Raw genomic sequence first — 27,536 nt, 5'->3', positions numbered from 1 at the left:
GCAGCTACATTGTTGTATTTACTTATGACATACATATACTAAAAATAAAAGTACTACATGGAAGAGGAGAAACATAATCTAATCCATAAGGTTCCCTAGTCATAATCTGTCTCAATGAAGGAAGACTGTAATTGAAAAAAATATTTGTAATTTAATATGTATGTATACACATACTCATATCTCTATGAATTACTGAAAAGATATCCACTGCATTCCAATGTTACTATACAACTTTCACCCATGTCAAGCATGCTCCATCCATCAGTAGTACTGCGAAACTTATATAGATGGAAGTGTTTCTCAAGTCCACTTTATGCACAGAGGTTAATTGGGACTGGACCTACAGTTCAAAGTGTGATGTGATTCCCTATGTGCTTCCACTGTGTATGGAACCTCTTGATTGCAAGGTGGCATCATTACACCTATGCCATCATTAGGCCCTAACCTTACATTGATGAGGGCCAAGAGGTGCCAGGTTTAAATCCAAAAGGGGGGGGGGGGTGGATAAGTCAGGTGATACATTCTTCCCTATTCACTTTTCAAGAAGGGTGTTGTTCACATATCCACAAACACAGAATTAAATGCCAACATTTCCATTGAAACAGATGATGACTTGTAGTACCAAAACACTAACAGCAGCTCAAAAATACATTAAGATTATTGAAAAAAGAAATGAGAGTTCTTTTGTACTTTTGCACAGAGCACAAAAATATTTAAGGTTGCTCACCATTACCACACAAAAATCTTACAAAACTGCTACCTTATCATTTACTGTAGCTCTCACCTGGTTCTTTTGGAACTGGCATTGACTCCCCAGTAATCAATGATTCATCACATGAGGAATTCCCAAAGATAGCCTTGCCATCAACAGGAATTTTGGAACCAGGAAGAACCTGCGTTTCAACATTTACCAACAAGATCAAACAATAAAGTTAATAAGTTCATAAAGTTACTTTTGAAATGTAACCAACTTACAATTAAAATACAATTACTTGGTTCAAAAAGTAACCGTAAGTTACTTTTACGGTTACTTTTTGCAGAAAAGTTCTTACAAAACAAATTACATGCAATCGATGATCGTTAATTGAGATAAAATAAATATATGAAGCAGGGGCGATTCCTTCATGTAGGAAGTGAGGAACTTCCTACAGTTCATTTATACTTATTTCCAATTCTCTACTTTTTAAGAGTTTAATGAGCATTAGAAAATTATGAGCGTAATGTAGGTAGGTTCGCTACTCAACTGTCAACAGTCAATCTGCTATTACTCGCTCGCTCCAGATCTGCTGTCTTTGCCTGCCAGTGAGGAAGCTTTCTCTCACACTAGTCAGATGGGTGAGGGCCAGTGCAAGTGGGGGAGGGGGTTGCCGAGTTATACGTTCTGTAAGGAAGCTCCAGTAGTTTCCTCGATCAGTGATGCCAACCCTAGCATAATAGTTCTAAAACTAGCAAAATTTGAATTTCGTTGGCACCTCACACATTGTGTTTAGAATAATTGTAAAATCCTGCATCATCTCAAAAAATGGGCATTTTTGAGATGATGCTGGAAACAGATAAATTGAATTCTAATGAAAATATTTTAAAAAATCTCCAGATCTTGTTTGCACTTCTGCAGCGAACTTGTTTCAAACAAAAGGAAGTATGTTGACCAAGGGACAAGCTTTTACATGCCCTGCTCCATTCTCTTGTTTTCACCTTTTCTTTATCTTCCCTGATTTAACAAGTGAGGAACATTTTATAAAAGGAAATCGGTAGAAAGTTGGGGGTCACAAAAAAAAAAACAGCCAGTCCTCAAATTTTCTTCAACTTTTTTTGAGCACTATACTGAACCCATTTTATTGAATGGTCGAAATTCCAAATGTTGCTTAACTATAATAAATAGTCAATAACGTAGTTCACAACTCCAAAATAGCTCCAAAATTTAACTTAAAACAACTAGTCATCAGAAACTGATAATGATAAATTTTAAAAATTTGTATAACAATAATAATAACATACCCTAGCATAATTTTATTTCATTTAGCATAATTTAAAAGTTGAAACAGCACTTTTTCTTATCAGGAGGTTGGTATTGGCAAAACTGTCCTCAATCCACATACGACAGGCAGGGAGGGTTTGCCGCTAACATTATAAATATAATGGCTAGTACAACGGCACAAGTAATACGTGTGACTGCGTAATTGAATGCATTATCGAAAAACTTTCCTCTGTCTGTTTACTATAACTTCCTTCACACCAAAACATCCACAAGTCGCCACTGATATGAAGACTCACATGTGTTTTATTTATTTCTGGTATGTTTTATAAGTCTTCACTTTTATCTTACTATTTCACAAGTAACTAGTTATATCAAACACTGACAAAAATATTCAAACGTTCTGGGGACTAATTTCCTCTGTAGAGCATTATTTTGAACTTAATGGATACAACAAATGAACAAAAGAAGGAGAATAATACAGTTAGCATCAAATTTGAGAAATTAGATTCATCAGCCTTAGTGGTTAGTGTGATGCACTAGGAAGTTAGAGGTTCTAATCATCGATAAGGCATGAATATTTATTTGTGAATGTTCTCGCGAATAGTTCATCAATTAATCCTCATCATTGTGATTTACATTTTGAAAATTTGTGCGTTTACTCACTAAATATATTCACAGTATAAAAAGTATAAAAAACTTACGTTGAGTGAGTATAATAATCGTAAAACTCCTTACAGACGACGTTTCGCGAAGCTATGCTTCGCTTCTTCAGGTATTTCTTTTCAGTATATAAAATACTTCGTCATATATGTAAAAATAAATCCAGGATTAGGTAAAAGATGGTATTGGGATATGGAATTTAAAATTACATGAAGTTAAAAATGCCATGTAGGCTACGAGATAATTCTAAAAGAACGGTGTACCCATATTACCATACAGAATGAATGACTACCACAAGAAGATGGCAGGGGACAGACACATCCACCAAGATTCTGAACACGCGAACAGAATTAAGAATAATCTATACATGAACTTCTACATTCGGGCTGGGAGGCTCTGTAATTGTAGAGAAGAAAGAGAGAAAGAAGAAAATTGGATAATGAAGGTGGGGTTAAGAAATGGATATAAAGTAGAGGAAAGAGGAGAATAAGGATGGGGGGCACTTAAAGTCTTGAATAAGGAAGGTGGAAAGAATGGGATAAGTAAGAATAACGAGGTAGGGGAAATAGAATACAAATACGTCGGCATCCCATATGTGAAAGGGGTGTCCGAAAAATTTGATAAGATTCTAAAAGACTTCAGATTAAAAAGGGGAATGAGAGCTCCCCGGAATATAGAGGAATATTTTACTGAATACAAAAAGGATGGAAAGGGGTGAAAAGAGGTCAGAGATGAGAAGGGCGTGTATAAGATAACTTGCTCTTGTAATAAAGCATATATTGGACAAACAGGAAGAAGCATGGGAATTCGCTGGGACGAGCATGACAAGGATATTAGGGAACAATATCCGAAGACCGGGCTTTCTGAACATGTTTTAGAATTAAATCATAAGGTTAGAAAAAGAGAAATTTTGAAGCTCCTGCCAGGGATCTAACGGACAATGGCTCACACCGAAGGTGAGAGCACTAACCATTCAGCCATGAGGAGGCTGTTCTAACCATTACAGGTAAGTTAAATATTTTAAATTGTATTCCAAGGAATTATATTTATTCTAAAAGTTGGGGTACTGCATGCTATATATTACTTTTACTTTGAGCTATAATGCCAAATGATGAAATTAAATCAAATTGACAATAAATACTCTTAAGGAATGACAAATTTGCCTAGATTAACTTTTGGCCGAGACTAAGAACATGAAGCAATCCCAATGGGGAGAGGGGGAAGCTTATGCTCTAAACAAATTCATGAAAAATAGTAGTATAGAAAATATTACATAATATATGAAAGATTACAATGTACTTTCAGTATTCACATCTTTTTACTTGGTGTGTTGAAGTTCACAGCAATTAAATAATGAACTGATATTCCAGTGTGAATACCACACTTTTAACTACTGTTGTATTTTATGATCGAATGCTCCTGTTTGTAACCTTCTTTTGAATTTGAATTTGAATTTGATTTTAAAATTTTGGGTGCATCAACACTGAAATCATAGGTGGTAAACTGTAAATTTATTTATGAGTTTTAAACACTTAGGCTATTTTGCACCCGTCACATTATACGCGTCCAGCCCCTTACAGTTGCAAATAACAACTCTACGGCCCCACCCAGCGTCGAATAACATGGGTACCTGGGGGAAACTCTGGGGGGTAAAGGCGGTCAGGGGCGTGATGCTGATCACATCACCCCCCCTCACGACCGGATCAAGAAAGTGTGGGGTGTTACCCCCACACCCCCTATACGCCTTCATGGCGTGGTGCTAAGCACAGGGGAACACTTTTTTTACTTTTTACGTTGCATAACTAAAATCTTAAAATATTCTGACTTTCGTTAAAAGCTGAGGCTGTAAAGGGGCACTCAGCACACACAAGGACAGAAAAAAAGAACAACACACACAAAATTATACTAGCCATACTGCCAGTCGCCAGAACCTCGTTCGTCTGAAATATGCAGTCCAGGGTGTACTATGTGGGAGTGAGGTTGACATTTGGGTGTACTACGTGGAAGGTCACCACCTACACCCCTTGTAACTTTCTTGAGGGATTTTGTATTTACTAAAATCCTTCTACAAGTAACCAAAATAATTTTCGGAATTGGATACAGTTATAATTTAGATTAAATTACTGCACATAAAAATTACTATACTATAATTTTTTTAAGCAGCACCAATGAACTAACCTTCAATATGTCCCCTCTTTCTACAAGGTCAACATTAATGCTCCTTTCCGATATAACTGTACCAGTGTTGTCAGTAGTAACAAGTGTGGCTTCAGTAGGTTTTGAAGATATTACTTTAGATAAAGATTCAGATGTTTTAGCCTGAAATACAAGTTAGATTTTAATCCAACAGCTTTACTTTTACAAAATATGTTTTATCTTTTGTTTGTAGTATAGATTAGATTCATTAGGAACATTTAACTAATATATTTTTGCTTGTGTGATGATCAAATTTATTCAAAACACATCATTACTTTATCATGACATTATCCCACACATATCCTTAATTCTCTTCACTTACCTTAGCTACAGTTTCCATCCAGCGTCCAAGTGTAACAAATATTAAAAGCATTGGAGGAGTATCGAAGAATGTACGAGGGCTAGTTCTTCTTTTGAAAGACATTGCCACAATGAGCACAATAATGGAATAAACATAAGATATAGTAGTAGCCATCACTATAAGAACATCCATGTTTGTTGTTTTATGCGCAATTGCCTTGTATGCTTGCATATAAAAATGCCAGCCACCAAAAACCTGAAAATAATTTTCATCCATCAATAATGCATGAATATTCAGATTATGTGCAACCTCGTAACATTTGTGCGTGTAGTGCAATGCTGCAAGTTGTGGTGGGTAGTTTCTGTTCTCTACACCTTCATTAATGCATTGCAATTCCTGTGGAAATGGTTTCTAATATTTCCATTTTTGTTATGATGAGGATGAGTGATGATGAGTTGAAATTGATGAAGGACATACCTAGACTGGGACTCGAATCCGGAAACTTTGAAATGAACTTCATCACCAAGCCTACAGAAATGGTTTCTTAAAACTCCAAAATAACTGAGTTTAATTTCACTATTGATCAGATGCCATTTGACAATAATACTGTAAGCTGCATGTTTTTCTCATTCTTGAATACATTGTAGCCTTCCCTCACGAAAATAAAGTAGCAACTGCAGAGGAAGTGACGGCAGGATATACTTCACAAGGCAGGTGATCAGTAAATCCTACATGATCTTGAAGCATGGAAAAGCATACATTTAACAGCACTGCACATCACATGCATAGTTTCTTAAAAACCAATATTATTTTATAATACAAGGGTTATACAGAAAAAAGGAACATTTTGGTATAAAACACAAACGACAATTGATGTGTGCAAAAAATTTAACAGAAACTGCATACCTTACTCTACTTTTTGACTTATACACCACACCCATTTATCATAGTATGATACCAGTTCTATTGATAACGTCATTGTACTCAGTTGCCGCCAATGTATTCAACCATGTAGTGACAGCATATTTGAGTCTCATCAGCCTTTGCAAAGTGCTTTCTGGAAAGAAAGCACTTTCCAACCTACATGCACTCAGTTTGAGCGAAGCAGGAAGCCAGTGCAGACGTGTACAGTATTGAGCTGCGAGCCTTGAACATATTTGACAAAATTGAAACACCTGCCAAGTGTGAAGTGCAGTGTGTGATAAAGTTTCTGAATGTAAGAAAAGTTCATGCCAGTTAAATTCGTAAGCAAATAACGGAAGTGTATGGTAATGACATGGTGGATGCCACCTTGCCACAGCTAATAATAGCATTATCCCCTCAGAAAACACTCATACAGTTTGAAGTTATAGTGTTCTTACAACACCCTGACTGTAATTAAAGTATATGTGTGAGATATATAATTTCAGGTTGACATTCATTTTCTAAGGAAAGGGGAAGGTGAGCCACCAGACGGGTGGCAAAATGGATCGCGAAGAAAATTTGCGTGGAAAAATGAAAAGTGAACTTATCAGAGTGAACACAATTTTGGTTAGATGGATTCAGTGGGAATACAAGCAAACTTACAAGCAACCCTAGAATGAACTGTATTAAAATATCTAATGTGTTTTATAAACATGTACTGAGGATGTGGTAATGCAGTAACATATCTGATTTGTATTGTCTGGAGAGCATTTATTTTTCCTTCCCGTTGTTTACATTTTTGCCTTTCCAACTCAATTTCCATTTTTGCACTACCCTACTAGCCCTCATTGCAGTTTTTCATTAACATATACAGAGCAACCCCAATTTTATGTCTCTGGATTTTGCCTTTTCCCACAATATGCATTCAATCTTGATAGTCCCAACACAGCAAAATGTTATGAATTTAATTTACATTTTCCCATATTTTAAGTTCATTCAGCATAGTTCCCTGAAAAACGTAAAACTGAAGTTCTACTATATTTATTTTACACATATAGAAAAGGTAGGAATAGACTGAAATGGAATTTTTTGCAAAAACTAACAAAATTTACTGATATCAATTACCAATATTCTACCAATTAGATGCAAAATCATAAATGTTCCATGAAGTATTTCATTTACTTTCTTAATTGACCCTTAAATGCCAAGGGTCACCAGATATTTTACCTTTGATTGATTGATTTGCTTTATTTTACTTCGGTTTTTGTGCCATTTTTGGCTAATTTGCGAAGATGGGGATGCATGATGACATGATGAAATTGATGAATGGACACTCACAAACATCCATGCCCAGGCCAGGATTCAAACCTGGCACGATGTGCTAAGCACTCCACCACAGGGGCCAGCAGATATTTTAGCTAATGCTGAGCTGAGACATAAACGTTCCAAACAGCAACTGTGCATATTATGGGACTATCAGAACATACTGTGACTCAGATGTTGTCGGGAGATGCAAGTTTCGAATAATACATGAGCCCTGAAGTATGTTGTTAGTAATTGGTGAAGTGTAATTTGATTCTGGCTATATTGGGGGGAGGGGAGGGAGTCGTAAGAAAATGTGCACTTCTTTTGATGATGATGTTGTTGTTGTTCTTAATAGAATCTCAGAACACTGCTTCTGTTCTTCAATTCTGAAACCTAAAAGTCCTTTACTGTTCACATACAATAGCTAGGTTTTTCCATGGAACAGTGAGTGGGCCTGTCTACAGAGTAGTCAACAACCAGCATAATTTTTTGCACAGGTATTGATTGCCAGGACAAGCAAGCTGAATGATTAATGGTAGGGAAGAGTCAGGGGTGGAAACTGGGTTACTTGTGCTATTTTTGACACCTGGCAACAGGAAGAAAGAAGGATGCATCACCCTTTGTGCAAGATCAGAGATCCAACAAGGAAAAGCTGGTGAGCTTTCTTGTGAAGGTGGGCATTCGTGATTTGCCTTGCAAAGTGTGCAGTCATGTACGAGACACTAGTTGTTTGTGCATAAGTTTGTGTGTTGACAATTGTTCCTTGTGACATTTCCCTCTAAGATGGGTACAATGTTCAAGATGGCCAAAGACCTGGTTTGTCACCAAGTGGTACAGACATGGAGTTGTGTAAATTGGATAAGGATTCAGAGGGAGGCGACAACATTATGACCAAGAAGAGGAATGGCAGCGTGGCCTGAACTCCCTTACTAAAATTCCTGGCGACATCCATGCCTAGGAAAGTGAAACAAAATAAACCACATCAATCCAATTATCTGCCTTCTCTCTCTCTCCCTCGGCGATGAAGACGTGTTACTATATTGTTTTTCTGTGGCACGTATGCATATATATTTTTAAAAATATGCCTTTTTTCTGCTACGTCTTGGGTATATATGCTGTATGTTATTGTGGAAAATTTTCTCCAAAAGTATCAGCAACAAGCATGCAATTTTTGCACAGAGAGTGCGACACACATCAGGCAATATCCAGGTACAGTTTTCAAAACTTCCCAACCTTGCCTACATGGGCACCATTGAAGATCAAATTTCATATAAAAAATTAAGTTTTGTTTTTACTTTCCTCTTCTATCTCTTCCACTTGGTAAAGCAAATACATTTGTTTGAACCATAGGCTTATAGATGAGTCTAGTGAACAAAACAAGCATGATATGTTTCATAGTTTCAGAGATATTAAATTGTATTTAAAATCTTGCAGAATTTTAAATTTACTACTGAAAACATGGCCTGGGCGTTTAAGGGTATAAAACTAGTTTCTCTTTAGGATTTTTTTCTTTTTGATATTTACATGTGAATGATACCTTTACATTCATAGAAACTGAAAAATATATGTAAGATACAAAGATTTTACCTGAACAGGCGTACAAAAGAGAAAGAGCCATAAATTCTCTTCCGAGAGACCAGGAACCACACAGCACTTATCTTCAGGAATCTTATTGGATGGCACAAGCATAAAATATAACATGATCACCATGCAGGGAAGTCCAAACACTACGGATACAAAGAATGCTGTCTTCCACTTTCGAATTTCATCACTGTGGGAGAGGTAGCTGATGTCAAAGTTCTTTGTATCTATGATTGAAGCTTGGTAACCTAAACTTTCTATTTTCTCGATTATATGTCTTGGCCCCGTTAGCTCAGAATCATACGAGAACTTTCCCTTCTGAAGAGTAAGGGATACGTTTGCGACCTTTACACCTAGCATTTTTTTCACATTTGTCTCAATGGTGTATACACAGGAAGAACATGTCATTCCAATTATCTGAAAAGAAATGGTTCAAATTCATGTAATAGTACTACAATTGAGCATTTTCTTTTTCAAAATGTACCTGACATGGTACCAAATAGTGACACATTAAACTTAAAATTAAGCTCACTGCCACAGCTGTGTACACACATACAAACAGAGTGTTATCATACAAGACCAACAAACATTTTATAGTATGCTGATGACATCAAGACAAACAATATTTCTTGGTAATGTTTTGCTCAATAAGCCCTTTTTTCGAATTTCCGAGCCCACAAAAAGTGGCGTTGTATGTATGTAGTCATGTGACATAGATTCATGTTTGCCACTACCAGTTATATTTTATGATGGAAAAATAACACAATTTTGTATTACACCACGGTCAGCCTGTGAACAAATCGATGGAGTAGCTATACTCTTGAGTGCGATTGTGGACAAAACTTCAGAGGTCTTCTGTAACATAAAAAAAACGAACAACATAAAACGGGATATGCAACACATGTGTGGAATGTGATACATGCATGATTTAAGGGAAAGGGGTTTAACTCTACCTAGTGAGTGTCTCTTGTTGGCATAATGATGTTTGCATACCCCACTATCGATTTATAATATTTTCCAACATAAAAATAAATGCACTTTTATGAGAGAGCTCATAAGATCGAAGCAAGGGCTTAATGATCATACAGATACTAAGGAAAGTTTGTCATGATGTCCTCCAGATAATGTAAAAGTTTGCTGTTGGTGTAAGTATGGGTTCTCTACATTATTTTCTAGTGACAGATAAATACAGGGTGTGGTAATGAATTGGGTAATTTTGCAACATTTGATATAGCTAGTTGTTGGGTCAGAAGTAAGACGTTACTATCAGTACCTTGCAGTTCCTTCTTTACTGTTTTACGATGGGAGTCATAAAACTGGCGCAGCATGCATTCGCTGTAAAACCATATTAGAAAAACAGTAATAGGTACGGGTCTGCACAGCATGCATTTCGGAAACATTTTAATTTTCCACAACATGATCCAGTGCTTTCGACCACTGTCATCAAAACACGGGTTAAGAACTTCGAGGAAACAGGTTATGAGGATCGGATCTGAGAAGAGGTGGCTCAAATTCCTGAGGCCATGCTTCGCAATGTGATGTGTCTACCAAAATAACAAATACAAAATTCTTCACTTTTTTCATGACTTTTTCTTGGCCTTTGTTTCCTTTTTCTTACCATTTATTTAATTGTCCACTACTTAGGTGTAGTTGGAAATTTAGAAAATATATATTTTTATTTAATATAAAAAACCCTACCACAAGGTCGGTTAAGATGAAAACTGAAGCTATACTCTAATAAGAGATTTAGAATTGCTTTAATTATTAACACATGTAAAAATTAATGCTTCAGACTTCATCCTGTATGGGGAATGACCACATTACTTTATTTAATATTTTTACAAAACGTCATGAACACAAAAATGTAATTCACTTGTAACGATGTGAACAAATCTTATCCACAACTCAATAGAATTTTAGATTTCCAAATATTTCCTTTTATCAAATCCAAGTGCAGGTATATAACAAGTAACATAGCAAAAATTCTTGACCACAAGCATAATTTCTTGACTTTCTTGACCTACCTGTTGATTTCTTGACTTTTCCTTGATTTTCTTGACATTCTTGACAGGTAGGCACCCTGGTAACCTACCCAACACGTATCTATGGTTTTTTCTAATAGCTCTTTCAGTGAATGAGAGTTGTGGCATGTTACACAACTATATTATAACTGAATTGTAAAGGAGAGGCTTCAAGATAGCAGTAGTTGTGTTACTTCTGATGCAAAAACTAGAGATATTCATATTGCAAAATAACCTGATTCATTGACCCGATACACCCTACTATATTTACATCCTATTTTATGTAAAAGCAATACTGGAAACACTTAATAGTGCAACCATTATTTATAAAAGATGCAGTACCTTTAATTCTAATTCACCTTCTCCTAGTGGAGATGAGTCTATTTCTGTAGCGGGAAATCCAAAGTCGGTTATCGCATTTCCTATTGCAGCAGGGGTGATCTTTAGTGCATCATACTTTACTTCAGCCGTAGCTGGTAATAGAGCAATTAAAATGTCTTGAACACCTAAAAAATAAAACGATAATCAACACACAACTTAAATTAAAATGATTAAATACTCTTGTCTTTCTGAAGAAAATGGTACTTAAAAAAACCAAAACTTCTTCCTTTTTAGTTATTTATATTTATTACATAATAATATATATCTCATGCATTTATTGTTACTATTTTATAAAAAATACAGTTGATTCTTCTGACAACCCAGCTGGAGACCTCCAATTTTCAGAATTAGAATTTTCTAAAATTAGTTCCATATTTTCAGTCTTTTGAAACAAAATATTATTTTCAAGATTGGGGGATAGAAATTACATGCAAATTTGGTCCATCCAGGATCCATAGGACTGGCACTAGAAGAGATTTTCCACATTTTTTCTCTAAGATGTACATTTTGTTATTTTTTCCCAAGAAGTATCTACATATTTTCAATGTGACTTTGCATGATAGTAGGAATACATCACTGCTACATTACTACATATATTTTTAATTCACTTTGGTCTATTGTGGTGGTCATAAGGGAGTCGTGAATTTTTGCAAAAAAAAAAATATATATATATATTCTTCTTCCTTTTAAAACTTTCATTGTTTTGGAGGTAAAAAGTACAAATTTCTCCTCTGCTAAGAGTCCTACCATTTCAAAGAAATAAAGAAAACTGATTTTATCAATCTACAGCAAATTGATTTTCTTAATACAATTGTTTTGTACATCGTGGCAAGTTTTTAAAATGCATGCCTGCAAACTTTCCATCCTGGGAGGTGCTCTAGTCCTCTAGAGGTTAAATGAAGAAGTCATAATCATCAATGTCTATGACTATCAAGGTTATTTCTTCTACATATCATACTTTTTACACTAAAGTTGCTGACCAAGGCAGTTTATTAAGAATTAAAAGCAATTTAGTTTAGTTCTTCATCTGAGAAAGACCCTGGCAGAAGGTTCAAACATTCTAAATAAACTGCCTTGGTCAGCAACTTTAGTGTATTTAATATGGAAACAAGGCTTAATTATGTTACCATTAGATATTTTTACTTCACAGGGTTGCTACGATTTTTTGACTATGATATTCCAGGTTTTCCAGTCCAAAATGTTTTTTTCCAAACATGTTTCTCATCATGATTTTTGCTTTTGAACCTTTTGTTTTTCAATTAAATATATATTCCCTTAATTTTTATGAATATTCACTTTCACAACTTTTTTATGCAAATTTCATTCTACACACAGAATAACACGTAAAAATTCGAAGAGTAAAATGTAAAATTACAATCGGCATCAAATGTATTGGGTGCTACAATCACGTGCATCTAGCCTTCAAACTAAGGTAACAGAGGTACATTATTTCACCATAACAGATCTCCACAATATAAAAACAACAGAAAAAGGTCATAAACCATACACAATTTTTCATTTTCTGGAGGATTTATAGTGTCGTAGAAAATGCTGCTTCTTTGCTTACATTTATAAGTACACAGCATCTGGAGAATTTTTGTTGCATCTAGGAATTCTATAGGATATGCCAACAAGACTAAGATCTAGAAAATAATAAACTATAACATCTTCACCAACCTTTCCGATAATTATGATCATCATATTGTCAACGTACTTTAGTTATCAATTAGATATCTGGACTGCAAGTTTTACTTTGATATTCTTTCTAATATCTAGTATTATAAAAGTGAAAAATTATTACAGAAATTCGAAGGAACCATAATTTTGCACAAGACCGAGAATCATAAAAAAAAAAAAAGGAATAAGTTTCAAAACTAAATCCCTTTTTGGGAGTGGAATCACAAGAACCGAATACAGAAGTGGAAGTAAATTGCTTGTTCATTTTGCAACTTTTCCTCTTGCAGACCCCAAAATGCACGTAAATTCCATACGATCTGCAAAATTCCCTGACAAGCCAAAGTCCCTGACATTTCCCTGTTTTCCAGATACATAGCAACCCTGAATATAGATAGTTTGACTATATAACTATAAACAATGACATACAAAAGATAAAGATATCAAAAGTGATCAGAACGCTACATTTTAAAAGTAGCTTCGCTCTACAGCTATGACTACTCTTCCAAGAATGTAGCTTCGCTACAGCTACATTTACCAAAAAGTAGCTCGCTACTTTTCCAGTACTTCTGCATTAAAAAACTTGAAATAACCATATGGCAGGCTCATACCAAAGGGAGGAGTAACCCAACCCCCTCGAGCTATGAAACATTTTAATTTGAACCAATAAGAACATACGAAAATAACGCTGATGATTTTTCAAATTTTGCAAGAATTTCGATTTTGTCCTTGCACAAATTAATGGCTTGTTTCTGGGAAGAGGCAGGTTAAAGAAGTAGTCTATGCAGTCTGCAATATTTGGCAATTCTAATTTTATAACCATTGATGCAAGGCTATCAGACAGTCCATTCCTTTTAATTCATGTCCCGACATTTTCTGTCTTGGCTCGGACACTACTTGTTACAAAGGAAGACTCTTGCTCCACTATAGATATTGTATTGTTTAGGTAGGACATTCTGCAGACTACTGCGTACATTTTTTAAACTGTCTGAATTTTTTTTAGTCAAAAACAGTTGTTTGATACTCGACAAATAGGAATCCATTGATTACTGAATGGTTTCTTTGATTAGTGTCACTAATATTTCACATTAATTTGCATAAAGAGTAATTTTGTATACCCTTTACATTATGGAACAAACGTTCCTCAATGACTGTAATGTAAAATCCAACAATATAAGGGGGCATTGAGCTCTCCACCTGCACTGCAACTTCTGGCCTCTTTCTTTTCTGAGTAACATTCATCCTCATTTTCATGATTAGTGAAAGTTACAGAAAAGCAACGTAAAAGTAGGGAGAAAAAAAAAAAAGAAAGAAAGAAAGAAAGAAAGACAGACAGACAGACAGACAGACAGACAGACAGACTCACTCACTCACTCACTCACTCACTCACTCACTCTCACTCTCTCTCACTCTCTCTCATATTTTAAAATTTGTCAAAAAAATATGACAAAAATAATTGTAGTTCCAGAAAGTTCTTGTAACAATAATTTCTTGCTGGTGAGATCCCATATACTGACAATGATCAATGCTGTTAACATACAGAGTCATTGATTGCTGCTTTGTCATTGTAGTGGGGAATGGATCGCTCGCTTTTGCACTGTGCCTGAATATATTCATATACCTAGGTATGTCAGTTAGTTATCTGGATATTAGAATTATTCAGATACTAATGAAATAAATTACGCGAATACCTATAACACGCGATATCAAGATATTTATAATTTAGATTATATGTATTTCCATGTAATAGACTTTGTCTTTATGAACCTCCAGCAAAAGTAAGTGTTACTGTCAATTTTTTTTTACGCTGTTGCCACATTCAAAATTTACCTCAAAATTCTGAGAAGAAATGTAGCTGTAGCGAAATTTTCGCTACAACTACAGGAATTTTGTAGCTTCGCTACAGCTACAGCTACAATTTTCAAAATGTAGTGCCGCTACAAGTAGCATGCTACTTCCGACCACTGGATATCAAGTAAACAAAAATAAATAGATGTGAAGAAATTTAACAATTATTATTATTATTAAAACTGAAACCTAACCATATATTTTCTTGCAGTAGTTTTCCAGTGCTGCCACACAGGTTATGCATGTCAATCCCCTTATATGAAAAAAGCATTTAGCTGCATTTAGTTCATCTTTAGGGAGAACTGATTCTTGTGAGGTCTTGAGAGACTTTAATGGTTCATCATCTTGAAAAGGAAAATCATACAAACACAGATAAACCAAATATTATAAAATAGAGTTCAAACAAATTGTGATATGGATTTTGTTTCATTATTTATGAATTATCATAATGAATAGAAATAGTTCTTAAATCTAATGAACAATTAGTCACGATAAAGGGCACTTCCAAGAATTTTCAGGACTTTGAAATAAAATATATTTAGCAGTAATAATATAATGGGTAATAAGATAATTCTAGTTGATACACCTGATGAATAAAATCTTGCAAAACTGTAAGTCACTCTCTTGCAGAACAAGTGTCATTTGCATTAAGTGGTTTAAGATGAAAATATCAAATTCTGACCTCGTTTATTTATTTCACATCTTACTTTTTTACCTCCCGATGACTTAGCGTAATGTTGTCACCTTGGATTCAAGAGGTGCTTTATCCGACACCTGGTGGATATACATACTGGTTCAGATCCCACTTTAAACTGTAGGCTCGGTCCAATTAACCTATCTGAGCGCAAGGTGGACTTAAAAAAATTCTAACCAATCTAAATTTACTAAAAAAATATTTGATATCTTGTAAAACATATAGATTTATTTACCTGGAAGAACAAATTTTACTGTCCGATGTCTTGTAGGGGCTCCTTTCACAGAAGCAGAATATCCCATTTCACTAATTATTTCCGCGATTCTGTCAGGAGCCAACAGCTGAGGATTGTACAACACAGTGGCTTTTCTGGTTTCCAGTGATATGTCTATGTTCATTATACCATCAATGTAGTCCATTTGCGATGAAATAGTGTCAACACATCTTGTACATTTCATTCCTTGAATTATTATTTCTGTTGTGGCAGGTGCTATGTCTTTTGTTACGCCAGCCATTCCTAAGAGTTCTGGCTGATTCTGTGTTTTGGATTTCTGAAATACAAGAATGAAAGAAATTAAAACTGGGTTTCGTGGTAAGCTTGGGAGATAAGGAAATATGGTTTATAGGAAAGCATAGTGCACAAGCTCAAGAACAATTGGAGTGTTCAGGTGTAAAACACAGCAAGTGACATTTTGGTCATTTTTGAGTTACAAATCAAAATGTGCTATCCTTCAATTTTCGAGTGAAATTGCCATGTAATATGATTTGCACTGGACTCAGTGAAGCCTTCTGAAATTGGTAAACACAACACGAAAACAATTTATCTACAGTATAGCTTCTAATAACTTTCTATCTTAACCCTTATGGACACGCGTGAATATTTGTGACACAACCACACGCATGGGGTGTTTTTCACCCCACACTTTATATTGCAGTTTTTTACAAATGTATGAGTAAAAAAGGTTTTCTGTTGTTTTTTTGTTAACAATTAGTCTTTTCCATAATAGTTAAACATATTTTAGCTATATAAAACAACTGTATAGTGGTTTGAATAATTGTTGATTAGACAGTTACATTTTTCTTCTGTATTTTAAAGTATCATTAAAAAAGAAGTAAAAATGTTAACTGTACCCAAAAAAAATAGTTTTTTACTTGCATGTGGTTAAAAGACAGGGCAATGAAACAACTGAAGGTATTTTAGTCATAGGTTTATTATACAAATTTATTAGTAAATCACCATCGAGTATTGGTCAATTTAGCCAGCTGTTTATAATATCATAAAAACTTTTTCCCAAACCAACAAAATTTTTAGTGCTTTTTTTAATTTTTGATAAAATCTAAACAAGAGTATTATTTAAAGAGATACATTTATAAAAAATTATAAAATTTAAATCAAATTTACAACATGTTACTTAGCTACTGACAAAGGTTTTTGTGAGTGAATGTTCAAATTTATTCTGGGCAGCATTCTTCGCAGTAGATGAAGGTGTGCTCTTTACAATGCTGTCTATGATGCTTTCGTCTATCATACACAACCACTCATCAAGTGGGGTTTTTGGCTTCTTTAGCAGCGGCTTTTACAGTAGGATGATGTGTACTTACAATATTATGAGCTCTTGACCTTGCGTTTTGTGGTGGTGTTTGTTTCTTCCATACAGTAGTTTAATCTTTCCCTATATAAGCGTTAAGTCTGTGAGCCAATGGTAGTTTGCTGTCACTGTCACTTTCTTCACTTTTACCACTGTCACAGTCTTGTTCAGTTTCTGTATCATGTTCACTTTCGTGAAAACTGTCTTGTTCTGCATCACTATCTTCACCGACAATTGATTCATTATCACTTCCACACTCATCCAACATGGACAGAATCCTCGCTTGTTTGCTACCCAAATTATCCATTCTTGGAGTTTTTTTAAATATGCAACTTAAAACACCATCTAGACTACAGTTCATAAAAAAACGTAACAATTAGATAAAACAAATAACAGAAACTAAAAAAGCAGCATTTTGGAAATGTGTAACGTAAGCACACGCGTGGGGTGTAAAGCACCCCTGGAAAAGTTTGACGATGTTCACTGAGCGACAGCTGCGCGCAAACTGATTGACCTTGAGTCAATGACTAGAGGGGCAAACAACGGAAAGGTACCTGGAAGGCCACCAACAGAAACAAAACACTTTTAAACGTAGTAAAGAAGAGAGACTGTCTGGGGTGGATTACACCCCAGCGCGTGTGCATAAGGGTTAATGAACTCAGAAATGACTGAACTGTCACTTACATGTTTTACACCCACGCCCTTCAATTATTTCTACAGAGGAGCAAGTGGTATTATTTCTAAACCAGTGATGTCTCCCCAAATAGAAACTAAATTTGAAATTATGGTATTCCTTGCAACGTACGTTGATTTCATTATTATTATTTAGTGTCACTCCCCTGCCACTCTTGGATGAGTGATGATATTGATGAAGTAACATTCACAAAGAATACACATGCCCAGGCTGGGATTCGAACCTGGGACCCTTAGTGTTGCAGCATGCTGTGATAACAATTCCATCAGGAAGGTTGGCTGCAACAGACCTGCACGAGTCTTATTTTTAATTATCACTCCCCTATAATAAGGACTGCAAAGTGATGTGATTTAAATAACATTACTTGTGAAATATGTAATTCTCAAATGGCATGCTTCCTCGCCTATTTCCTTTCAGATACATACACATGTAATGCAGATACACAGAAAAATACATGCATACAGTCATGTGACCTAACTTGAGACCATAGAACAAAACCTCCAAGTATATACAATTATATCCTTTCATTCCCTGGAAATTTGTTCATGTCCCAAGTAAGGACACAGTGGTACTAACATGAAACAATGGTGAAAACACAACTACTATTCACGTATTAGAAATGCTATTCCATGTAAATCATTCTGTTTTTAACTTAGGACGTTAGAAAAGGTTAATAAAATAATACACAAAATAATTCAAGAAAAGGCAATTCTTCCAATAAACATTTTGCTTTGACATGATATTTCTAGGGCTTCTAGAGACATTTAAAGAAATTTCAAGTACAGTTGTCTCCATCCTTCCATCATCCTGTTTTATTATTTTAACTAATGTTTCATATTTCTTGGAAAGCCTGAAAAAAGACTATGAAATGAGACTGAAATGCTGTGAATGAGAAATGGGACCATTTGTACAAGGGTCGTTCAAGGTTGACTGGGACTTTTATTTCTGCAGAGGAAATAGGTAGCAGAAGAAACACCAAACTATGTCAGTTTTTCAAAGTATTCTCCGTGCGCGCCGAGGCACCGTTGCCATCGTTCTGGCAGCTCCCGAATTTCTTTGGCGTAGAAAGAACTTGGTTGTTGTCGTAGCCACTGGAGAACATCGCTCCGCAGTGCTTCGTCTGTCGTGAATTTCTTCCCTCCCAGATGGTCTTTAAGGGGTGCAAACAAATGATAATCACTGGGGGCTAAATCCGGACTGTAGGGGGGATGGGGCAGAACTTCCCAGCGCATGTCGGCCAGGGTTGTTGTTGTCACATTGGCCGTGTGAGGGTGGGCATTGTCATGGAGAAGAATGACATTTCCAGACAACATCCCAGGTCTTTTCTTGCGAATGGACATTCGTACAGCACCACTCAACAATGTGGAGTAATACTGGGCATTAATCATGCTTTCTTTGTCCAGAAAATCCACATGGATAACGCCCTTCATGTCCCAGAAGACACTTGCCATGATCTTTCCAGCAGACGGCTGCGTTTTGCTTTTCTTGGGGGGTGGGGAACCTTTATGCCGCCACTCCATGCTGCATCTTTTGGTCTCTGGGGTTGAATTGTGCAACCATGTTTCATCACACGTGATGATGGATTGCAACAATTCATCACCTTCTGCTCGAAACCGATTCAGAAGCTGTTCACAGACCGTCCTGCGTGTCCACTTCTGATCTAATGTCAGCTGGCGGGGAACCCACCTTGCACAGATTTTGCGGAAGTGTAAGTGGTCGTGAATGATTGTCTCAACACTCCCGACACTGATATTTACCTCGGCAGCAATATCCCGCACTGTTACTCGCCGGTTCTCAAGAATCATTTGCTCAACACGTGCGATATTCACTGGTGTGACTGCAGTCGGGCGAATGTGTCCATGCGCTTCATTTGTCACCAGCTCCCGTCCTTCGCAAAACTGCTCACACCATTCGTACACTCTTGTCCGTGACATCGTTTGTTCACCATACTGTGTTTGCAATCGTCTGAAAATCTCAGCTGGTTTCACTTTCTCCTTCACGAGAAATTTGATTACACACCGCTGCTCCACAGCCACAGACACACTGCTTGCCGCCATGTTCGCTGCAACTGCTGCGCATGCGCGAAATACGTCATGCTGGGCGCTAGTTACTCGCGAAGGAATACGTTACGTCACCCGCACGTTTCATCATGATCCGGCTATTCATCGATTTTTTACATACGAAAATCCTGGTCAACCTTTAACGACCTTTGTAAATATGTTTTTTTTACATTTTACCTATTGATGAATACGGAGAGGTGTCATATGGACTGGAATCCCCTTATGTATTTCCAAACCTTCAGTTCTCTTTCACCATGCTCTTCTTGTTAGCAAGCATCCTATTTGTTACTGGTGGAACAATAAAAGTACACCTAGAGCCACGGTAGCTCAGGCGTTAGGGCATCTGACTACCATGCGAGAGACCAGGGTTCGATCCCCGGTGGGGGAGAACCAGGATTTTTTCCAGATGTGGAAGCGGCTCTGGTGCCCACCCAGCATCGTATAAAGTGGGTACCTGGAGGAAACTCTGGGGGGTAAAGGTGGCCAGGGGCATGGTGCTGATCACATCACCCCCACCTTCGGCCATGATCAAGATCCATGTTCTGCTCCATATGTCACCACTGGCTTTACCACTGATTTTCAAATTTCTACTCAGGCTGCAAGATTTGAAAACTCTTAACAGTGAGAAATAACTTCGATTACCAGCTGCGATTCTTGCTTTTATTTCCTCCTTAATATTATTATCCAGGTAACTAATGTTCCAAGATATTTAAAACTTTTGCATTTTTCATAAGTGCCTCCATTAAATTGTATATGATGGCCTTCCCTGAATTCCATATTTCGCGCTGAGAACATGTATTTACTCTTTGTTTGATTTATTTGGAGCCCCATCTCACTAGCGGTGTTCTCCAATCCCTTCCAATCCTTCCTTCAGTTCTTACAATCTTCGTGCCATCATATCAATGTCATCAGCATATGCTAGATTTTGGCTCACTCTGTTGAAGAAAGTCCTTCCTGGGTTACTCCCTTGACCCACTCTTCTCATGATCTTTTCTAAAGCTATATTGAATAATATCGTAGATAGTACATCTCCTTGTCTCAAACCTTGGTTCACTGCAAATTCCCTTGTGAGCTCTCCTTCAATCTTCACCTTGCATTTAGTACCCCTTAGCGTCATTCTGGTTAATCTTATTAGCTTGCTTGGGATCCCTAGCTCCATCATTGCCTCATACAATTTTCCTCGTATGATACTGTCATATGCCTGCTTAAAGTCTATAAATAACATTCATAACATTTCTCCATTATCTGCCTAGTCATGAAGATTTGATCCGTAGTGGATCTGTTTGGTCTAAAATCACACTGATAATCCCCTATTATTCCTTCAGTGAGTGGTGACAATCTTCCTGCTAGGATCTATCCAAGCACTTTGTATATTAGGCTCAGTAGGGCTATACCTCTAGTTCTCACAGCAAGTTTTATCATTCTTTTTATGTATAGGGCAGATTATTGCCATACTCCATTGATCGGGCATCTGTTCATGTTCCCATATATCAGATAAGAATTTGTGTATATACTTTATTAGTTGGTTTCCTCCGTTCTTAACCATTTCAGCAGTGATATTATCAATCCCTGGGACTTTGTTATTCTTAAGAGACTTAATAGCTGTTCTCACTTCTTCTAGTGTTGGAGATGCTCCGGTTTCATCATCATAGTCCTCCTCTGGGTACTCCTCTCCATCACTCAATTCTAGATCTTGGGACCCATCTTCCACATTAAGTAGTTTACTGAAGTATTCTGCCCATCTCTCTAAGATCTCATTTTTACCGCCTATTAGGTTTCCTACTTGGACTTTACAGAAAGCTGTCTTTGGTTGGAAGCCTTTCCTTCAGTGCCGGATCTACAACCCGCAAAACCCTGCAGTGCAGGGGGGCCTGGAGACAAGTAAGCCTTTAGGGGGGGCCTCAGCCATTGACATAGTAGAGGGTTCGTATATGCGCATATAAAAAATAAATGTAGTTACTCAGAGGTACAGAACGAATACAATATCACAGGTAAAGTTAAAGTTCCCTGTGCATACCATGAAGGCACATTTAGGATATGTGGAGGCAGGGCGTCACATATTTTTTTCGATGCCGGACATCTTGGAGGTGATGTGATCAGCACCACACTCCTCCCCCACTTACACCCCCGCCCTCCCAACTGGTACCATTTGATTTGATGCTGGGTGGACCCTGGGTCAGCTTTCTGCGGGGACAAAGCCGGAAAAATTCCGACCTTAGATCAAATCAGGCTACAATTTCATGAGAAAATAGTGTCATATATGTATATCACATCACCATCAAAAGTGGGAGGGAGGGGCAGAGGGGCCTGGGCCCATCCAGTTCTCATTTGACCCCCTCATATGGGGCCCAATGCATATCTTCCAACATATTACATAACTTTTGCACACAGAAACTTCACACACAACAGGTGGGAAATTACGCAGGATTCTGCTCTGAAAGGGCAGAATCAATAATGTGGGACTATCACTCAGTTTGAGTGTATTTCTTGTGCTTGTGCGTTTACTATTTCAGTATTTCCTTTTTCAAACTGACAACGAATTAAGGAAAATGCATGGCATATTATGAATGAATATGTGCGAGAATAGAGGAAGAAACATGGGAATACTGCAGTCTTCATGCTCTTGAATGAGCCAGTCCATTGTAAAATAGGCTCCTCTGTTTCCCTTCGGAAATGTCAAAAATTGCTCGCCCAGATGAAAATTTTATCTTGGGCCTTTCTTTTGTATGTAAATATGTGTGAAGATATTAAACTCCTATAAAGGATTGTAAGAATAAGTATTATAAACAGAATATGATAAAAATTCTCAGTCAAAAGTTACTTGTAAAGTATTGTGTTGTATAATCACAGTAGTGCAGTGAATTTTTTGTCCAGCTAATAAAGTTTGATATTCCCTGATATATATGTTTTGTTGTCAAATACAGTTATTGCAATTACTATTTTTCAAAGGTTAATTCAAGTGTATTAGGTTCCACCTTAAGGGGAAAAAATTGCCCCTCTTATCCCAAACAGAAAGAAATCAGTATTTATGCTTTACTTAGCTTTACCCCACCCCCCCCCCCAGATCTCTTAACAAATCAGCACCTATGCACATCACCCCCTTCCCATTTTACAAAAAATTGAGTTGAATTCAATATGGACACACCAACGTAGTTCCCCCTAAGTCTAACCTGTTTCTATCAACTGTACCCCGCCTAACTCCTTTACTTTTTATAGGGGGTGTTAACGGACTTTTGAATCACCCTGTAGGCCCTCGTATGCGAGTTTGTCAACATGAGATCAAGAATTACACACACGGATATTATATATGTGTAATATATATACTGGTCAAAAAAAGTTTTGCATATAACAAAATTTTTATTTTCTGCATCACAGAAGGCACACATGTCGATACCTCCGACTAGGGCAATGAAAGTACAAAACACAAAGCATAGTTAAATAAAATTCTGAAAGATATAACCAAAGAAACAAAGTTGTTTTCCTAACCAAAGTAAGATGCAACAAAAAGATCACCAATTGCCAAGGTGAGTAAACCTATCAGAAACCCCTCACCATCCAGTCAGTAACGTGTGTGGCCTCCACGAACACGTAAACATTCTCGAACACGACGGGACATGCTGAAAACCAGGTTAACCAATGGATGTTGTGGAAGATTGTCCCCTTCCTGAATGGCACCGTGTATCAGATTACATAGGGTTTGTGGTGGGTGAGTGCAGTTTGCAAAGGCACGTTTCAGAAGGTGCCAGGCATGTTCGGTGCAATTCATATCGGGGGAGACTGCTGGCCAGTCCATCCGACGGATTGCATGCCTTCGAAGGAAAAGGTCCACTGAACGGGCACGGTGAGGATGGGCATTATCATCCTCCAATGTGAATCCTGCACCAACATCCTGTGCATATGCCCTAACGACGAGTCGAAGAACACTGTCCTCGTATGTCTGTGCATCCATAGTATCACAGAATAGCATAGTACCCTGTATGTTAACTAATGGCATCATGATTCCTGCCCAGAACAGTGCCGAACCACCCTGTTGCTGGAAGCATTCCACCAAGAACGATTCATTAAAATGCTGCCCATTTGCCCTCCAGACACATATAGTATTGTCATAGTGGTGCAGACTAACCCGTACTTCATCTGTAAACAGTGTTTGTGACCACTGTTCCCAGGTCCAGTTTTCATATTGTCTAGCCCATCTTACGCGTAGTGCCCTATGTCGTGCAGCGAGTCTGGGAACCTTCAAAGGTCAACGGGCATGAATCCCTATATTGTGCAGTTGGTTTTGCACCGTTTGGGTGGACACCATGATCCCTGAGGCCGCATGGAGCTCCTTCTGGAGTTGGGTTGCTGTGGACGTAGGACGTCTGCAAGCAGAAATATGGATATGCCTGTCTTGTGCAGCCGTTGTTTTGCATGGTCTTCCTTCTGTGGGCCTATCTGCTATTGAATGGGTCTCCTGGAATTTCTTCTAGAAAAATCACTTTGATTACAGCCTACCCAATGTGCTATGTCCACTTGCTTCATACCTTCCTGTAGTAGAGTCACTATTCTGATTCTATCCACTGCCGAAAGTGTGTTTCGTGGCATTTCTAAAATGTACTCGCACCATGACAACCTTCTTTAAGACGTCCAGTGCTTCTCATGAACTGCGAGACAATCGGTGGGTGAATCACGAGGTTAAAACATGAAACATGCTTCAAAACCCGGCCACAGACATGTACGTGCTCTTTTGTGTGTTGAATTGGCCTTTGGTTGGTGTGTGCGCTTCAAAGGTATGGAGATTTATGGCGTCAGTGATGCAGAATATGAAAACTTGCAATATGCAAAACTTTTTTATATATATAGGTAGGTAATACTTTGCAGGGGGGGGGGGGGGCAAGATTTGTAGATCCGGCACTGCTTTCCTGATATCCTTCACCCTCATATACACTTTCCTTACTTGCTGATTACTATTATATTCTTCAAGTTCCTTAATCCACTCTTTCTCAAAGTACCGTTTCTTTCTCCTGCACACTCTGTCTGCTTCCTTTCCTTTTAGTCTGTATTGTTCTGTGTTATACCTGGTTTTTCTATTAAGCATTCTCTTTCGTGCCTCATTTCGCCCGACCCTGTGGCCGAGTTGTTAGCACATCGCGCTGCGACGCCAAGGGTCCCGGGTTCGAATCCCGGTCGGGCTTGGTTGTTTGTGAATGTCCATTCATCAATTTCATCATTTCATCACTCATCCCCATCTTCGCAAATTAGCCAAGAGGCACAAAACGCGAAGAAAAATAAACTAAATCAAATCAAAATCGTGCCTCATTTCTTTCATTTATTGCTGTTCTACATTCCTCATCAAACCATTCACCTCTTCGGATCTTCGTCTTATCTCCTACTGTGCAGTAAATAGTAAATAAATTCAAATATGAGGGTTCAACAAAGAATCGGGCAAGAAGAAGTAGGGAGAAAATGCTAACCAAAAGAAAGGAGTGTTTCTTGGTGAGACAAAATAAGGCATATCCAAAATTAAGTGATTCCGAAATTGAGATCACGGGTAGAAAATGCAACAGGAGAGACAGAGCAATTCAACCGTTTGTCGTGCATTGAACAGTTAGGGATATCATGGAAGAATGCCAAAAAAACCATGTGCATAAAGACCAGGAGTTCTGGGACAACAAACGTCATCAGCTTCGATGAGACAAAAATAAACCTTTTTGGGTCAGATGGTGTCCACAGGGTGTGGAGGAAGGTGAATGAAGATAGCAATGTACCATTCTTGTGAACATCATTTGAGCAAGACTTTTCTTTTTTTTGTCTAGTGGTGTGCTGGTACATACTGTATGAAAATACAATCCTACCACACTACTAATGATATGCACATAAAGACAGTCTCTCCGAGTTAGCAAGTCTTCACAAGACAGTAAAAATTTTGTCCCATGGTAAAATGTCCCAAGTTAGGTCACTTTACTGTATGTGTGTGTGTGTGTGTGTGATATGGTTATACTTTAGATCTCATTATTTATCTTCATGTGGGGAATATTTTTCCTAACCTAAATGCTACTTTTAGGTAACTTTAGGTTACTTGGTAAAAAAAAAAAAAGGCTGGTAGCTTAAATGATTCTGTTTAAAAATAATATATATATTTTTCCATTAACTTAAGTTTCAATGTGCTATGAGTGATTTAACTTATGAATCAGTAAGAGCGACTGAAATAATGTAAAAATTTCATAAACATCCCAAAATGTAACATTATGTTTTGGAAAATATCCTAACATCTATACCTATAAGTACAAACGGTACTAATCTGATATTCCCCGGACAGATTTCTTCATTTTTACAGAAGAAACTACTTACGGTAATAAGTTCCTGTAGTATTGTGTAACATCTGGAAGGTGTTTTGTGTGATGTAACAGATTTCTTCAAATTTAAAAGTTTGGAGCTCATTTGGGGGCAGGTGACTCCAGCCAATTTCTAACATGCTTTTAACAGGGACTCTATAGATAAAGCTGGGGAGCCGGAGCAGAGCGGAGGCGGGGCCGTGTTAGCAGTTGGGGGCGGTAGGTCAATTACCCCAGGGGCGGGGCCCAGAATCAGTGGGAAATTTGGACTCAAAAATTTCAAACGAAAATAATTTTTTAGTTTAAATTTCCCATTGGTTCCAGGACGAAAAACGTGAATACACCTTAAAGAATGTTCTGCGAAGCTGATAGGTAAGTACAAATGTCAAAAATTGACAAAACGAAGAAGTTATAGGTGTCCGGGAACTATCAGATTTTTACCCTTAAATTAACAAATTAAGGCAACATCAAAACTTTTTTAAGAGTTTGGAAACGTGCATTTGCGTTCGGTTGAATACGTTCTGTAACATGGTGATTTCTGATATAAGTGATGTGAAATCCTTTACTTAAGTAATCTTATGAATAACTATAATGAGTTAGTTACAGTAAATACTGTAAAGTTTATGGGGAACCATCACATTACGAAACTTGTTCTTGAACGAACGCAAACATAATATGTGCACTCTAAAAACTTCCTATATTGCCTTAGAAGCTTTAATTATTTCTAAAAAATTCGTGGACACTCATACACTGGACCCGAATTTGTATTTTTTTAAAAAAAAAATAATAAATGGGTACTGCGGTGGTCGTATATTATACAAGCAGAACCTTCCAGAAGCTAGAAATATAGTATTTCTGAAAAGTTATTCGATTTTCACCTTTTACTACAAATGCCTAACAGGAATAACTGCACGCTACAAATACACTGAATTGTAATTTGGTGCAATGCTTACCAATTGAAATACCCATTTAACTCTACTAAGTATGTGACATTACCAAAATATTCACGGATACTCGTTTTACATTCCTGGAGTTACTCTGCTAAATAAATATTTTAGATCCAATTCAAACCAAGAATCTAAATGAAAAAAAACTAAAGTACAGAATGACATTTATACCCACATATTATGCCATAGAATACCATTTGCAATGCGCGCTATGAAACCGCCGATGCTTATTTGTTCGTTCCAATTTCAGGGTATTACTTTATGTATTTGCATTAAAAAGTTCAAGTCATAATGTTTATAAGAAAAAAGTGTTTTTCTACATTTCGACGACCTTTTTCATCAAGTTCCAGACATTTTACAAGAATAAAATTGTAGCTACTACACGTGGAC

General features: G+C 37.1%; 1 protein-coding gene across 5 annotated transcripts in view; it reads right to left on the bottom strand.

Annotated features, from left to right (window-relative positions):
- LOC145987283 (copper-transporting ATPase 1-like) overlaps positions 1–27,403 on the bottom strand; it is a 58,689-nt gene extending 31,286 nt beyond the window's left edge. For 2 of the 5 annotated variants that reach the window (XM_083121797.1, XM_083121801.1), the window contains exons 1-8: positions 27,153–27,335; positions 15,778–16,093; positions 15,043–15,192; positions 11,288–11,451; positions 8,931–9,341; positions 5,157–5,390; positions 4,817–4,957; positions 785–893 (exon numbers count right to left, since the gene is read on the bottom strand). In XM_083121797.1, the coding sequence (XP_082977923.1) occupies positions 785–893; positions 4,817–4,957; positions 5,157–5,390; positions 8,931–9,341; positions 11,288–11,451; positions 15,043–15,192; positions 15,778–16,057 (1,489 nt within the window). In that variant the 5' untranslated portion in view covers positions 16,058–16,093; positions 27,153–27,335. Of the gene's footprint in view, positions 1–784; positions 894–4,816; positions 4,958–5,156; positions 5,391–8,930; positions 9,342–11,287; positions 11,452–15,042; positions 15,193–15,777; positions 16,094–27,152 lie in introns of all 5 variants that reach the window. The other 3 variants (XM_083121798.1, XM_083121799.1, XM_083121800.1) reach the window with 3 other exon arrangements.
- Positions 27,404–27,536: the final 133 nt, after the last annotated feature.

Source organism: Lepisma saccharinum, chromosome 4 (genome assembly GCF_977018435.1).
Source record: "Lepisma saccharinum chromosome 4, izLepSacc3.1, whole genome shotgun sequence".
NCBI classification, from domain to species: domain Eukaryota; kingdom Metazoa; phylum Arthropoda; class Insecta; order Zygentoma; family Lepismatidae; genus Lepisma; species Lepisma saccharinum.
Note: the sequence above shows the minus strand (reverse complement) of the source record. Positions and strands in the feature narration are given on the sequence as shown.